Source organism: Vanacampus margaritifer, chromosome 3, assembly GCF_051991255.1.
Source record: "Vanacampus margaritifer isolate UIUO_Vmar chromosome 3, RoL_Vmar_1.0, whole genome shotgun sequence".
Lineage (NCBI taxonomy): Eukaryota > Metazoa > Chordata > Actinopteri > Syngnathiformes > Syngnathidae > Vanacampus > Vanacampus margaritifer.
Window position 1 is genome coordinate 761,852 of NC_135434.1, and position 14,626 is coordinate 776,477.

Consider the following 14,626-nt stretch of genomic DNA (forward strand, 5'->3'; position numbering starts at 1 on the left):
TAAACTCGCCGCGGAACTTGTACGACCACCGCACTTGGACAAACTACGTGCTACGATCACGAAGACGCGAATGTAGAAAACCTCAACTACACTCAACTCATTATTTAAAAAGCACTTTAAAATAAAAACATCGCTGCATACAAAGTGCGGTACTTCGAATAAAAATCTGTCCTGCAGTAAAGACAGGTAACACAACAACAACAACAAAACACCCAAAATAAATGGATAAATATCATAAGTAGGTAAGTAAATAAACAAATAGAATTAAAAATAAATTAATAACACAAGAAGTATGTAAGTAAACGAGTTAATAAGTATAAATAAATGAAGACAAAATACAGCAGGCACTGAAAAACACTGAAACAATGCTGACTCTCATGCTCAGTCCAAAGCCTAAAAATAGAGATGTGTTTTAAGATGCGTTTTAAATGTGGGCCCAGAGGGAGATTGTGATTACCTAATATTTAGCCGAAGGTTGTTCCTGTTGTTAGATGACAAAACTGCTTTTCAGGTGAAAACAACTTTATAGTCTCTATTTATGTATAGAGTTTCGTCATCAGTTATTTTAAAACACACAGTGTAGTAGCTTTAAGAGTCAATTCACCACACATGTGTAAATAAGAACCAAAGTCAGTCATCCAGTCAACGTTTCCATCCAGTCAAAGCCACGACACGTCTCTTCTACCATCCGAGCAGCGAGCACAAGTGAGAGTCAGCGACTCGTAGCCAAGTGGAATATAATCGCCTTTATTGCAAAGAATGCGACAAACGTTCAACATTTGACTTGTTATGACAGCTCAAACTGTCAAACACTGCAATAACAAAAATATGATCATCTAATACAAATGGAAATTCAATAACATTGTCATGTGCAGAAAAGACAACACTATGCAAAATGTCTAAAATACAAAACTAACATTGAGAAAATGGGATTGATCATTTGCAGTTGTGTTAAAAAGTATCATATACATTAACAAATTCAACAATGTGTGTCTTTGTTATTTGCTTAAAACCTCACCAATTTGCATTTTGTGTGTGTAAAACACTATAAGAATGCTGCCAACGATGTGTCTAAATAGGAAAGGTAGCAAGGAAGTAGTATTTGCATTTGTGTTTTTAATTTTTATTTTTTACAGTTGAGCCCCTCAATTTAGGGCTGGCCTGCAAATAACGAAAATCTGCGTATAATTGACGCCAATCGTTTTTAAGTTATATACAATGATTTTATTGATCCGGCCCATTTGGTAAAATATTTTCCTCCATGTGGCCCCAGAACTAACATGAGTTTGACACCCCTGGTTTTAACTATTAATCTAGCAATTCCAAAAAAAAAAAATGTAAGTGGGCATGACTGAGGTTTATTCCTTTATTGGCAGCAGAGATCATATTGCCATGACTATCGGGAGGTTGCTGTATGGTGCTGATTGTGATTTCCTGTCGTTTGAAGGAGCAGGAAAGAATTTATTCCGCGTTGTGTTTCCGCATGTGTGTCGTCAAGCTGCACTTTTTGAAATAGCTTTTATCACAGAGGGTGCAAGTGAAGGGTTTTTCTCCCGTGTGCGTTCTCATGTGCGCGACCACGTGTGCCCTTTGGGAAAAGATTTTACTGCAAACTGTGCAACTGAAAGGTTTCTCTCCCGTGTGCGTCCGCGTGTGCACATTTAAAGAGAACCTGTGGGCAAACGTATCACCGCAAATGGAGCAGCGGAAAGGTTTTTCCCCCGTGTGCTTCCGCATGTGCACGCTCAAGGAGAACTTGTGAGCAAACGCGTCTCCGCAAACCGAGCAACAAAAAGGTTTCTCTCCCGTGTGCGTCCTCATGTGTTTAATCATGTTTGGCTTCTGGGGGAATCTTTTGCCGCAAACGGAGCAACAGAAGGGTTTTTCTCCCGTGTGCGACTGCATGTGTGCGTTCAAACTGTGCTTATAAGAATAGCTTTCGCCACAAATAGAGCACACAAAAGGTTTTTCTCCCGTGTGCGTTGCTGTGTGTGCGGTCAAACAGACTTTCTGAGTAAATCCCTCACCACAAACCGAGCAACTAAAGGGTTTTTCTCCTGTGTGTGTTCTCATGTGTTTTTTCATATGTTCCTTTCGAGAAAACATTTTACTGCAAACCGAGCAGGTAAAGCTTGTTTTACCTGCGCCACCTCTCGTATCAGTCGAGTCCTGTTCAGCGCCCCGGAAGCGTTTGTCGTCACCTTCGCAATCTGCGTCGCTCCTCAAAGATTCTTCTCTGTCGTCACTGTCTGACAGCAGAACGAAGAGTTTGTGTGGTTGTGGTCCTCCACGGCGCTCTCCACTTGGAACTCGGAAGAAATCAAGCTGCGATGAGCCGGGTAGTTGCTCGTCTTCATTCTTCACCACCACCACGTTGAGCGGCAGCTCGCTGACGTCAGCATCCTCCTCTTCTTCCTTAACGTGGGGGGACCGTGGAGCCACCTCGTGCTCTTTGACGAAATCCGGGTCTGCGGGACACAAGCCAGACAACCGCAAGTTAGCTAGTAGCGCATCTGTAAGGACTTTGTTGTTGGGCAAATGAAATGTGCAACTAGTTGTTGGAGGGACGTTGGGCTGCCAATCAGAGCCGTTGAGGGCCAAATACTGCAAAGGGAGAGTTGCATGTCACGGCAAAATAATCACTCTGTATCATCCTGTAGTAGTCCCACTGCACACTTAAACTTGTGGAAGAATTAAAGACATAAAAAATGAAAAAGTGCTGGGAATGCAGTCACACGTCATGCAGTTAGTCACAGATTTTGTGACTAAATTATGATCACATCATTCACATGTTGCTTTGCTGACAAAGTCGAGAGTCGATCAACAATGACGTTGCGCGCTACAGAATGAAATCTTTAACTGCGTTGTGTATTGACTGGCTCGTGAAGGGCGAGCCTACTAAACGTAAACAAACCTTGGGCGTGACTTTTGGGGCAAACGTCGTCCAGTTGTCGTCGTTGTCGCTCGTTCTCTTCTCTGGCGCGACAAAGTTGCTCCTCGTACGACGCGACGGTTCTTTCAAACAGGCCGAAGATTTCGTCGGCGGCCGCCAATAGTCGCTTCCTCACCAAATCTTTCAACATCTTCATCTGGTTACGCACTATTTCAATGTCATTGCCTTCTCGCGTTCTTACGTGTCGGACTGTCGGCGTGAAGATTTGTTTTCCCACTCACTTCTTCAACGCCTGGAATTTGCGCATGCGTGCAAAGGCAGCCATTTTTGAATTGAATCTACGGCGAGCCTTGAGGGTTTAAACTAATTTCAAATGACAAGGAAAGCGTTCGGCTTTGTTAATGTTTGTATTGTAAACTGTAATAACTACACACATTATACTTAGAATTGTAGTGTTACGCATTTGGCATATAGTTATGCTTCTTTTGTTTTTTAATATACAGTACATATAAAAAGAAATTAGACCATTTCGAAGAACATTTCAAAGTTCAAACCCATTCCCACCATTACTTGTGACCTATAACCTGGACAATTCATTTGAAAAAATACATTGTTTTGGAGTCTGGAAGCAAAATGAACACAGCCATATCCATTATGTGGGTGCGTACACTTTTGCAATCACAATATCTTACTTGCCCTTATAAAGAATTTCTTTCAATGGATTTGGACAGGGCATAATGTAGGTCATAATAGTGTTGAATTTCGAAATAATTGATCTCTGCTCTAATTTTTAGTAACAAAAACTGGCATTTCAACAGGGATGTGTAGATTGAGCGCTAACAGGAGTGCGTGTTTAATCGCTAGGGAGCAGTCTTGTGATCTTGTCTGTGCTATTTATTAATGTGCTTCATGCTCCATTGTTACAGGTTTCTTTTAGATTGTGCTTAAGAAACAGAACTAAAACTAAATTGTTTGGGAACTATTTGGCAGTGCAACGCCTATCATAAGCCCTTGTCATGGTGTCAGTTCAGGTCAACATTTAGCACCTTTTCTCCACAATGATAATAAAAAAGACTAAAGAAGAGTTGCAAAAACTGTTGTCAGAATCTGAACAGACTCCGCTTTATTGCAAAAATTGTGACCAACACAAACAAAACATTTGAGCAAAGACAATTCATGAAATAAAACGCAGCAACAACTAAAATGCACAAATCGAAATCAGACAAATACGCAATGCAGTAATACGGATAATATTTTAATCATTTTTAAACAAATGCTTAACTACTGATCAGACTAATGTTGTCCTGAGTGGTTCACTACATTTACAATTGATCAATTCTCAACAATTGATTGAATCAATTCTTATGTCCATCCGACGTTTGACTGCAAACGTGGCGGCCAAGCATTTATTCTCCATTATGCTTCTGCATGTGTGCTGTCAAATTAGACTTCTTCAAAAAGCTTTCATCGCAAAGTGAGCAAGTTAAAGTTTTTTCATCCGCATGAGCCCTCTGGTGTCGACTCATCGCTGACTTGTGAGAAAAGTTTTTCCCGCAAACTGAACACGTAAATGGTTTCTCTCCCGTGTGTCTTCTCGTGTGCGCGACAAGATTTTCTCTCCGCGCGAAGCTTTCGCCACAAACTGAGCAAGTGAAAGGTTTTTCTCCCGTGTGCGTCCGCATGTGCGCATTCAAACTGTGCCGATATGAGAGACTTTCGCCGCAAATGGAGCAAGTGAAAGGTTTTTCTCCCGTATGTGTCGCTGTGTGCGCAATTAAGGAGACCTTGCGAGCAAATTTTTCACCGCACAGCGAGCAACTAAAGGGTTTTTCTCCTGTGTGCGTTCTCGTGTGTTTAGTCAAGTCGGACTTATAAGAAAAGTTTTTTTCGCAAACAGAGCATTTGAAAGGTTTTTCTCCCGTGTGTGTCGCCGTGTGCGCTATCAAAGTGGCCTTGTGAGCAAATTTTTCCCCACAAACTGAGCAACTGTAAGGTTTCTCTCCCGTGTGCATTTTCATGTGTTTGTTCAAATAGTCTTTAATCAAATACACTTTGCCGCAAACGGAGCAAGTGAAAGGATTTTCGGCCGCGTGCGTTACTTTGTGTACAATCAAAGCGACCTTTTCTGCAAACGTTTCGCCGCAAACGGAACAGACGAAAGGTTTTTCTCTGCCGTGCGCTTTCATGTGGCGAATCCTGTCCACCTCAGTAAAGCTTTCGCCACAAACCGAGCAGATAAAATGGCCCTCGTGTGCGTGGCGTCCCTCGTCAGTCGTGTCCTTTTCGGGGTGATTGTCATCACCGCCGTCGCTCCGCAAAGGTTCTTCTGCATCTTCTCCATGTGACGGCGGAGGCAAGAGCTTGCCTGATGGTGGGCCTCCGCGGCGCTCGCCACTTGGGCTCTGATGATGAAGCCGGGACCAGTCGGATGCGTCGTCCCGCTCGTCTTCGCTCTTCACGACGACGACGTTAAGCGGCAGCTGGCTGACGTCAAGCTCCTCCTCTTCCTCTTTAACGTGGAGCAGCTCCGGATCGTCCGCTTCCTCGTTGACGTTGGGGCTCCTGGTCGTCTGTGGCTGAGGAGGAAGTTCCTCTCGGCGATCTGCGGCACACAAGTGACAAGTGAGGTTTTTTTAAGTCCTTGGAAGAAATACACCTAGTTACATCTAGGTGGCAAAATAGTGAGTAACACCAACTTGAATTGAAATCATGACAAGAACTTCTGAAAAGTTCGAAATGGTTCTTCTGGATGTCCGGTGGCACAATGCTGCCTGTTACAGGTCAAATCGGGTACTACGCCGGACTACTAGTTTGAACCACAACTGATAGTTTGCGGAGATCTCATTGAATGTATGACGATGAGCATTTTTGTGGCGTGGAAGTAATAGTACACTGGTGCATCTGACCCACAGCGTGTGGACACTGACCTTGGTTGTAGCACACGACCGGAGGCAAGGAAATGTCGTCCTGCTGCAGCTCGCCCCCCTCTTTCGCTCGACAAAGTCGCTCCTCGTAAGACGCCATCGTTCTTGCAAAATGGCCGAATGGCTAAAACAACTTCGATGCTTTCTTCCACAAGAATTAGGACGCTCTTACGCTCTTACGCTCTTGTCGACTTCCGCCTTTATCCTACTTCTTCTTCTTTGGGGAACTGGAGCCTGTCGAGGCAGCCATTTTCTTATTCTGTGGTGCTTTGACGGCTGACTCGTCACGCGACGGCCATCTTGCGGCTTTAAGAGAGAAGACGACTTATTTTATTTAGTGTCGCAAGCAGTCAAAGGCGGTCTACTTTGATCGTGGTTGCTGAGACACAACACAACGAGAGAGATATTATTATATTAGACATTTGTCTTGTCTAATGAAAACAACTTTAAGTGACTTTGCCTTTATTTAAACATAAATAACAGTGTACATCAAGAAAATATGTCATTTTGTTAAAATTCATGAAAGCAGCATTTTAATGAAATTTAGTACAAACAAGTGTAGCAAGACGAGGTACTTGAGTTTGTTATACACAGGAGCATGAGACGTGATTCAAATAGATTTACAAAAATATTTTATTTAGACAAGGATTAAAATCAACAGTGTAATTATTGATAAAACTCAAATTAAAATTACAGGGCTGGAAAAAAATGTTTCCCACATGGACGTTTCAACTTAGGCAAATGTTTATTCTCCTTTCTGCATGTGCGTCGCCGTGTGCAAAATCAATGTGATCTTGTGAGCAAACTTGTCACCGCAAACTGAACAACTGAAAGGTTTTTCCTTTGCATGCGTCATCATGTGTCTCGTCATGTTGTACTTATGGGAAAAGCGCTCGTTGCAAACGGAGCAAGCGAAAGGTTTTTCTCCGGTGTGCGTTCTCATGTGCGGAGTCAAATTGTGCTTGTACCTGAAGCCTTCGCCGCAAAGTGAGCAACTGAAGCGCTTCTCCTCACGGTGTGTCCACACGTGTTCTTTCAAATGGTGCCGGCGGGAAAAGCTTTTAGCGCAAACTGAGCACCTGAAAGGTTTTCCTCCCACGTGCGTCGCCGTGTGGGCAATCAAAGCCACATTGTGATGGAATCTGTCGTTGCAAACCGAACAACGAAAGGCACAGTTGCCGTGGCTCCTCAAAGGGTCTTCTGTGTCGTCACCGCGTGACAGTGGAGCCGAAAGGTCGTCTGGGGTTCGTCCTGTGTGTGTTGTCATATGTCGGCTCATGGTTCCTTTTTGGGCAAAAGTTTTAGCACAAACCGAGCAACTGAAGGGTTTTTCTCCCGTGTGTGTCCTTGCGTGTGATTCCATATGCACCTTTTGCGTAAATCTTTTAGCACAAACGGGGCAACCAAAAGGTTTTTCTCCCGTGTGCTTCCGCATGTGCCGAGTCAAAATGCACTCGTACGAAAAGATTTTGCCACAAAGTGGGCACCTGAAACCTTCTTTACTCGTCTTCTTTTCAGAGTCTTTGTCGTCACGTTGGTGGTTCGCATCGCTCCCATCCTCCACGTCGCCATTGTGGGACAATGGAGCCGAGAGCTCGTCCAGTGGCGCTGCTCCACTTGGGCTGCGATGATGAGGCTGTGACCACTCGGGCGGTTCGTCTTCGTCCTCTTCACTCTTCATGACGAACACGTTCAGTGGCAACTGGCTGACGTCAAACTCCTCCTCTTCCTCTTTGACGTGATCCTGCAGTGGATCATCTTCCTCTTCTTTAACTTGGGGGTGTAGTGACTCTGCCGCTTCCTCTTTGAGTTGGGGGGGCTGTAGAAGCTCGGAACTGGAGCTCCCGGTCAGCAGCTGCTGGACGTCTACAAGCAACATAAACACACTTGAGCTCACAAAAACCTTTTGACAGCAATGTCATTTAATTGGTGTCACATTTCTTTCTTTCTTTTTTGTTTAGTTGCGTGTTTATGGTTATTATGTCGTTACTGCAGCTGTTGATGGAAAGTGATTGTTGCCATGTTTGTGTTTTACATAAACTGTAAGTACGTTTAAAACAAACAAAAAACGGCCCATCAAACGCACTCTCGCGATGGGACGTCCGGAATTTAGGAACTCAAATAACAATTGTCAACATATCAAACCAATCAATAATCTATAACTACTTTTCCAAAAGTGCACACGGTATGTTAAAACAGTGACTGAAATAATAGTAATATAAACGGGATCCGTCCCCGAACGGATGCTATTTTGTTTCTCCCGTGCCTGCAATGTGGAACAGCCACCCAGCTGTGTTTGTCTTCGAATCGTGCTCATCAAATTCCCAAAATGCCCGATAACAGCCCTTTTTGGGGGGTCAGCAAGCATTCAAAGTTGATAACGTGTGAACAGACCTCGAACGTGCAACACAAGCGCAGTGGGGGAAATGGCGTCCTGATGTCGCTCGTTTTCTTCGCTTGTTCGACAAAGTTGCTCCTCGCACGACGCCATCACTGTGATTTAAAACTAGGCGATCCCTTATAAACTCTTCCAATAGTTTGCTATTTCAGACCCTAACTACACATCCCTGCCAGTACGGCTCGCGTCGGCCGAAGCCTCGTCGCCAACTTCCGCCTGTTCTTCTTCGAGGGCGGCAGACATGTTGCAGCGGTGTAGAGAAGGCGCATCGGCGCCATCTTGCGTCGGTTTATAAGACAGCTCAAAATGAGAGCTCAGGAAGGGAAGTGCCACAAAAAGGGGACACCAATAAAATCTTCTTTATTGCAAGAATACGAGTAGGCAGAATTATATTTTAAGATGCCTACATGACCAGTTGTGCAACAAAAAACAAACAAATAAAACCTCACAGGAACTATTATAAAAAGTCCAAAACATTTAACCCATAAATGACAATTGGGTGTCTCGAGTCAGACAAAGGAAATATCACTATATCTTTTAACTACAAATCAAATATGTAAATACAATATTACATGTGGAGTCATCTCTTTGTTCACCAGACTTAAGATGTATTGCAAATGAATAAAATGTTTTGAAAATGTTATCGAATGAAAACATGTGACTTAAATACACCCTGTGCACAGTCTGCATCTGTTTTCAGGCAATACATTTTATATATTTATATTTCATAAATCCCTGGCAAGACAGAAAATGTCCCAAATGGTAAACAGGGAGATAGACGTTTTCTCACACACCATTGTGTGTCCGCATGTGCGCATTCAAATTCTGCTTATAAGAAAAGTTTTTACTGCAACATGAGCAGGTGTAAGGTTTCCCCCCCGTATGTGTTGCTGTGTGTGCAGTCAAGGAGGCCTTGTGAGCAAATTTTTGGCCGCAAACTGAGCAACCATGAGGTTTTTCTCCAGTGTGCGTTCTCATGTGTCTGCTCATGTTGTCTTTGATGGCAAATCTTTTACCGCAAACCGAGCAAGTGAACGGATTTTCTAAGTGCGTTGTGCTGTGCGCAATCAAGCTGGCCTTTTGTGCGAAGCGTTCGCCACAAACGGAACAACTGAAGCGTTTTTCTCGTTTGTGTGTCCTCTCGTGTCTCGTCAAGTCATACTTGTATGAAAAACTTTCGCTACAAACTGAGCAGCTGAAGGGTTTTTCTCCCGTGTGTGTTCGTATGTGTGCTTTCCAACGGTGCTTATAAGAAAAGTTGTTATTACAAAATGGGCAAGTGAAAAGTTTTTCTCCGGTGTGTGTTGCTGTGTGTGCAACCAAAGAGACCTTGTGCCGGAATTTTTTACCACAAACTGAACAACTAAAGTTTTTTTCACCCGTGTGAGTCCTCATGTGTACGTCCATGTCAGACTTTTTCATCAGTCTTCGACCACAAACTGAGCAGGTGAAAGATTCTTTGGGTGCGCGAGCGCTTGTGTGCGCTCGACGTGTTTTCTTGTGAAGCTTTGTCTCCTGTTTTGAGTGTTTCTCGTCACTTTTGGAGTCTGCAACGCGCTTCAAGGGTCTTTCCGTCTTGTGGCTTTGTGACAGTGGCGCTAAAAGCGCGTCTGCTGATGCTCCTTGGTGTCTGTCTCCACTCGAACTGCGACGATGAGGCCGTGATCGCTCGGGTGCTTCGTCTTCGCTCTTCACGACGACAACGGTCAGTGGCAGATGGCTGACGTCGGCCTCCTCCTCTTCCTCTTTGATATGGGGGGGCAGCGGATACGCCAAACCGGAGCTCGCCGGCTGCAGATGATGAGGAAGTTCTTCTTGGCGACCAATCAGTTGATGGATGTCTGCAGGACAGGAGGAAAAAGAAAGAAAGGTTAGCTCACACAAACCGCACCCAGACATGCCATCTGACCCCATCCTCAAAATTGTCTATACAGTAGAATCTCGCTTTTCTAGAATTTTTTTCCCACATAAATTTGATCTCATTTATCCAAAAAGCATTTAATTTCCCCGTATCCATGCATCCATGTGTAAAATGTTTAAGGCCTGCGACACACTGCAATTCACTAAACTTGTCACCTACCTTGCACAATGCAACCAAACAACGACTATTTTACAACGACACGAGGCACAATATGTTGTACTAACTAGTCGCACCCGTCAACGATTGGATTCCATCATTCCAGTTGTTCCAGAAATCTGTGTAGCCCCAGTTAAGCCCCTCGAGCATTTTATTTGATATTCTAATCTAAAATATATTTATAAATTATTTTGTCGGTCAAGTCCATCTTTAGGGAGAGAGAAAATACTGTTAGTTGAATTCTCCTTTAAATTTTAACATGAGGTTTATAGTTGAATGAATTAATGTGTCCTTTTTCAAATATATATTTTTATATTACAGATTATATACATATAAATGGTGACGGTGTTCTTCGTGGCTATTTCACACACACACAAGCGGTCGTGTCTCTTCGTTGCACATTCTGGTTCTTAACCAATTTAGGTTCTCTTATTTAAAGTAATTGTGTCCAGCAAATTCCTTAACTCCCTCGCATTTCACCAGTGAGAGTGCCTTTTACTTTCTTCCCTCATGAAAACGTGTAAGGCACCTGAACGTGAACACTGAACAGACCTTGCAAGTGTAACACGATCGGAGCCAAGAAAATGTCGTCGTGCTGCCGCTCGTTTTCGTCTCTCGCTCGACAAACTTGCTCCTCGGACGACGCCATCGTTTCTTCAACAGATTTATCGAAGCTTTCAACAATCTGCTGAATTCTTTTAGCGACCACGCGTACACAAAGTCGCGGTTTTGTCCAAATGTCTCTCGTCGCCGATCCACACGATTACAAACTTCCGCTATTTTCTTCTTCGATGGTGGTTTTGCGGCGTTCACACGGCCGCCATCTTGCAACGGTATTGAACGTAGGACACATAGCGATATTTTGTACGTGGGAGATTTTATTAAATAGATGAGAGAAACAAAAACGTCAATATTGACTTATGACTATTGTACGTCCGGAAAGAGCTTTTGAAGCTACCCACCATGCAATTCTTCAACAAAAACAAATCATCACAAGGCTGGAAATAACCTTTTTCTTTGAGGAGATTCTGCTTAATGTGCTCATAGCAAATTTTAAACTTTTCCGATTAAGCCCAGGGGCCTGAAGCAAAGCTTTTGTTAAACAACAAAAACTCTCTAAGCAATTTATTTAAGTGTAATGTTGAAAGATTAGTTTGTAATGATACTAAGCTGCCCTGGCATCAAAGCTTGTGGTGTATTTACAGTTGAAACCATGAATAAAGGCAACGATGCTCATTTTCAGGTGTGTGTCACTTATTTGCTGTGGTTAACGGGGAATTCCCCTTGTTGGCTTTAAAGACACTCGGTTGGTCCCCTAAGTTTTTTGGTGGCATGGTAATTAGTTCTTCAACATTTTCAATATCAAAGCTTTTGTCTTGTGTGCTTTCAAACAGTGCTTATAAGAAAAGCTTTTAGCGCAAAGTGAGCTTGTGGAAGGTTTTCTCTCCCGTGTGTATTCTTTCCGGGAAAAACTGTGACCACAAACTGAGCAGCTGAAGGGTTTCTCTCCTGTGTGAGTCCTTTTGTGCGTTATCATGTGTACCTTTTGTGAGAATCTGCGAGCGCTAAACGGCCAACTACAGCATTTTTCACTCGACCGTGTTTTCATGTGCAGGTTCAGATTGTGATGGGAGAATTTTTTGGGGGGCACAAACTGAGCATCTTAGATTTTTTTTTACATATGCTTCGTCGCTTGCGAGTCTGAGATATTTTTCTTGGTGGCCTTTTGAGAGCTTTTCGACTCATTCGTGTCACCTGCGTAGTCGGCATCGCTACTCAAGAGGGAATCCAAATTCTTTTAATTGCGAAGAATAAACAACAAAACCAGAACATTTTGACTTTGAATTTATACCACCAACTGAACCAAGAGTGCATTTGAATCCTAAGATGTAACTACAAAAATGTCAGGAAAAGCCTCCTAGAACAGCTGAACACAGCCCTAGCTTTAATATTTGCACGGCCATCATCATGAACAAAGTTTATTGGTAGCAAGGACAAAACAAGACCCCGTTTGAGGTTTGTACAATTCATTGAGTTCAGCATCACACAACATCGCCGCCAGATGACTCACATGACTCCTGATGGTAAACAACCTCCCCATTGACGATTTTGCACATCTGTGTAGTGGGTACTAAACTTTTTATTATCTGTTGTGTGTCAGCATATGTGCAGTCAAACTGTACTTGTAACAGAAGCTTTTACTACAAATGGAGCAGGCAAAAGGTTTCTCTCCTGTGTGTGTCCTTGTGTGTCTGTTCAAATCGGACTTATTAGCAAAGCTCTTATCACAATCTGAGCAACTAAAGGGTTTTCCTCCCGTGTGTGTTCTCATGTGTTTGTTTAAGTAGGTCTTGATTGAAAAGCTTTTCTCACAAACATCGCAAGTGAAATGTTTTTGTCCCGTGTGTGCTAATGTGTGCGCAAGCAAAGAGGCCCTGACTGCAAATGTGTCGCCACAAATTGAACAACTGAACGGTTTTACTCCTGCGTGGGATCTCATGTGTCTGTTCAAATCAGACTTATTGGTAAAGCTTTTTTCACAAATGGAGCAACTGAAAGGTTTCTCTCCCGTGTGTGTTCTCATGTGTTTGTTCAAGTATGTCTTAATGGAAAAGCTTTTATTGCAAACAGAGCACGTGAAAGGTTTTTCTCCAGTGTGCGTTCTCAAGTGTTCGACCATATTTATCTGCTGCGTGAACGCTTTAGCGCAAACGGTGCAGCTGAAGGGCTTTTCTCCTCTGTGCGTTGTCCGGACATGTCGATTCATATCTGACTTTTTAATGAACCTTTGGCCGCAAACTGAGCAACCAAAAGGTTTTTCTCCGGTGTGTTTCTGCATGTGTGCATTGAAAATACTCTCATATAAAAACATTTTACCACAAACCGAGCAGGCAAAATCTTTCCGTGTGCGGCAACTGCTGCGTGTTTGACAGTTTTTTCTGTTCGGGGTTGTCTCCTTTTCAGAGCTGTTCAAGTTTCTGTCGTCCCCTGCGCAGTCTGCGCCGCTATTCAAACGCTCTTCGGCAACGGACAGTGGAGCTGAGAACGTGCCAGGTGGTGCTCCTCCACACTGCTCTCCACTTGGACCGCGATGATGAAGCTGTGAGTTGTCTCCGTCATCTTCGATCTTCACAACGATGACAGTCAGTGGCAAGTCGCTTACATCAACCTCCTCCTCTTCCTCTTTGACGTGGGGCCGCTGTGGATGCGTCTTTTCTTCTTTCATGTGGGCCGGCTGTGGTTCCTCCTCTTCCTCTTTGACGTGGGGCGACTGTGGATGCTCCAAACCGGAGCTCTCCCTTTGTGTTTGTGGTGCACATTGTTCATGACGACCCATCAGCTGCTGGACGCCTGTAGGACACAAGCAGCACGGTTGAATGTGAGTATTGACACAAAAAGATCATCTGGATGATTTTGCGCTCAATTGCCCCCTTCCGACCAAAGTCAGCAAAAGCCAGACTGTCTGAAGATGATCCCGTAGCACATTTTATACAAAAGCATCTCAATGTGCCTTACGCAAGCAAAAGCACTCCACTTTAAAGCATTTACAAACAGGACAGCTAAAACTTTCAAAAGCAGCAAAGAGAACAAATGTAGCTTACTAAAATAACGCACATTAACACTATTTATACGATATATTTACAAACAAAAGATTAAAAGACATATAAAGCAAAGCATACAAAAATAAAAAGTAGCTTTCTAAAATTACTAAAAGCCTGTACTGTAAAGCTGATCTTAAAAATTGTTAAAACAACCTTAATCATAAGTACCTGCTTCCTTCACAGCACAACTTAAAAAAAGCTGTCCGTCACTTAAATCGTTCCCCGTAACAACAACATCGCCACAACAAAGAATCCTGGAAACTGTTTTGTCTCCATCTTGTTTGAATATAACAACGCTACATAATAATAATAAAATAATACAGTATCTGGCCCGCAACCATACGTGTTCACGTGAACAATTAAAAAGTTTACACTAAACAACATCGAACGCACCTTGCATGTGCAAGACAATCGGAGCCAAGAAAATGGCGTCCTGCTGTCGCCGTTGTAGCTCGGTCTCGTCCGTCCCTCGACAAAGTTGCTCCTCGGACGACGCCATCGTTCTTTCAAACGGCGCTAATATTCTACTTGCACAGTTTCGATGTATTTTTTTCCCAACATTACTTTACCCTCGCACTTTGTTTCTCGGCATCCCAGTCAGCGTCCCGGACTTGCCTTGTTGTACCACTTCCGCCTTTTTCGACGTCAAAGGAGGTTTTACGGCAACCAAACATCGATGACGTTGTGCGGCTGCCATCTTGCGGCGGTAATGAAGAAACAATTCAATGTGTA

At 43.4% G+C, this 14,626-nt stretch overlaps 4 protein-coding genes across 5 annotated transcripts; all 4 read right to left on the bottom strand.

The window, feature by feature from the left end:
- Positions 1-731: 731 nt before the first annotated feature.
- Positions 732-6,065, bottom strand: LOC144048695 (uncharacterized). The gene is made up of 5 exons (XM_077560935.1): positions 5,821-6,065; positions 4,316-5,495; positions 3,586-3,590; positions 2,915-3,169; positions 732-2,468 (listed from the first exon to the last, which is right to left on the bottom strand). Exons 1-5 carry the CDS (start codon positions 5,915-5,917, stop codon positions 1,462-1,464), a joined length of 2,544 nt encoding a protein of 847 aa, XP_077417061.1. The 5' UTR covers positions 5,918-6,065; the 3' UTR covers positions 732-1,461.
- Positions 6,066-6,432: 367 nt separating this feature from the next.
- LOC144048997 (uncharacterized) lies at positions 6,433-8,446 on the bottom strand. The gene is made up of 2 exons (XM_077561537.1): positions 8,212-8,446; positions 6,433-7,683 (listed from the first exon to the last, which is right to left on the bottom strand). The coding sequence occupies exons 1-2, from the start codon at positions 8,306-8,308 to the stop codon at positions 6,563-6,565; spliced, it is 1,218 nt and encodes a 405-aa protein (XP_077417663.1). The 5' UTR covers positions 8,309-8,446; the 3' UTR covers positions 6,433-6,562.
- A 112-nt stretch (positions 8,447-8,558) lies between these two features.
- Positions 8,559-11,108, bottom strand: LOC144048998 (uncharacterized). Its single transcript, XM_077561538.1, has 2 exons — positions 10,845-11,108; positions 8,559-10,056 (listed from the first exon to the last, which is right to left on the bottom strand). Exons 1-2 carry the CDS (start codon positions 10,939-10,941, stop codon positions 9,002-9,004), a joined length of 1,152 nt encoding a protein of 383 aa, XP_077417664.1. The 5' UTR covers positions 10,942-11,108; the 3' UTR covers positions 8,559-9,001.
- Positions 11,109-12,120: 1,012 nt separating this feature from the next.
- On the bottom strand, positions 12,121-14,562 carry LOC144048994 (uncharacterized). Of its 2 annotated transcripts, none has more exons than XM_077561535.1 (2): positions 14,464-14,562; positions 12,121-13,643 (listed from the first exon to the last, which is right to left on the bottom strand). In XM_077561535.1, the coding sequence occupies exon 2, from the start codon at positions 13,627-13,629 to the stop codon at positions 12,436-12,438; it is 1,194 nt and encodes a 397-aa protein (XP_077417661.1). In that variant the 5' UTR covers positions 13,630-13,643; positions 14,464-14,562; the 3' UTR covers positions 12,121-12,435. The 2 variants fall into 2 exon arrangements, with proteins under 2 accessions (XP_077417661.1, XP_077417660.1); XM_077561534.1 differs by having other exon boundaries at positions 14,288-14,560.
- Between the last annotated feature and the right edge of the window lie 64 nt (positions 14,563-14,626).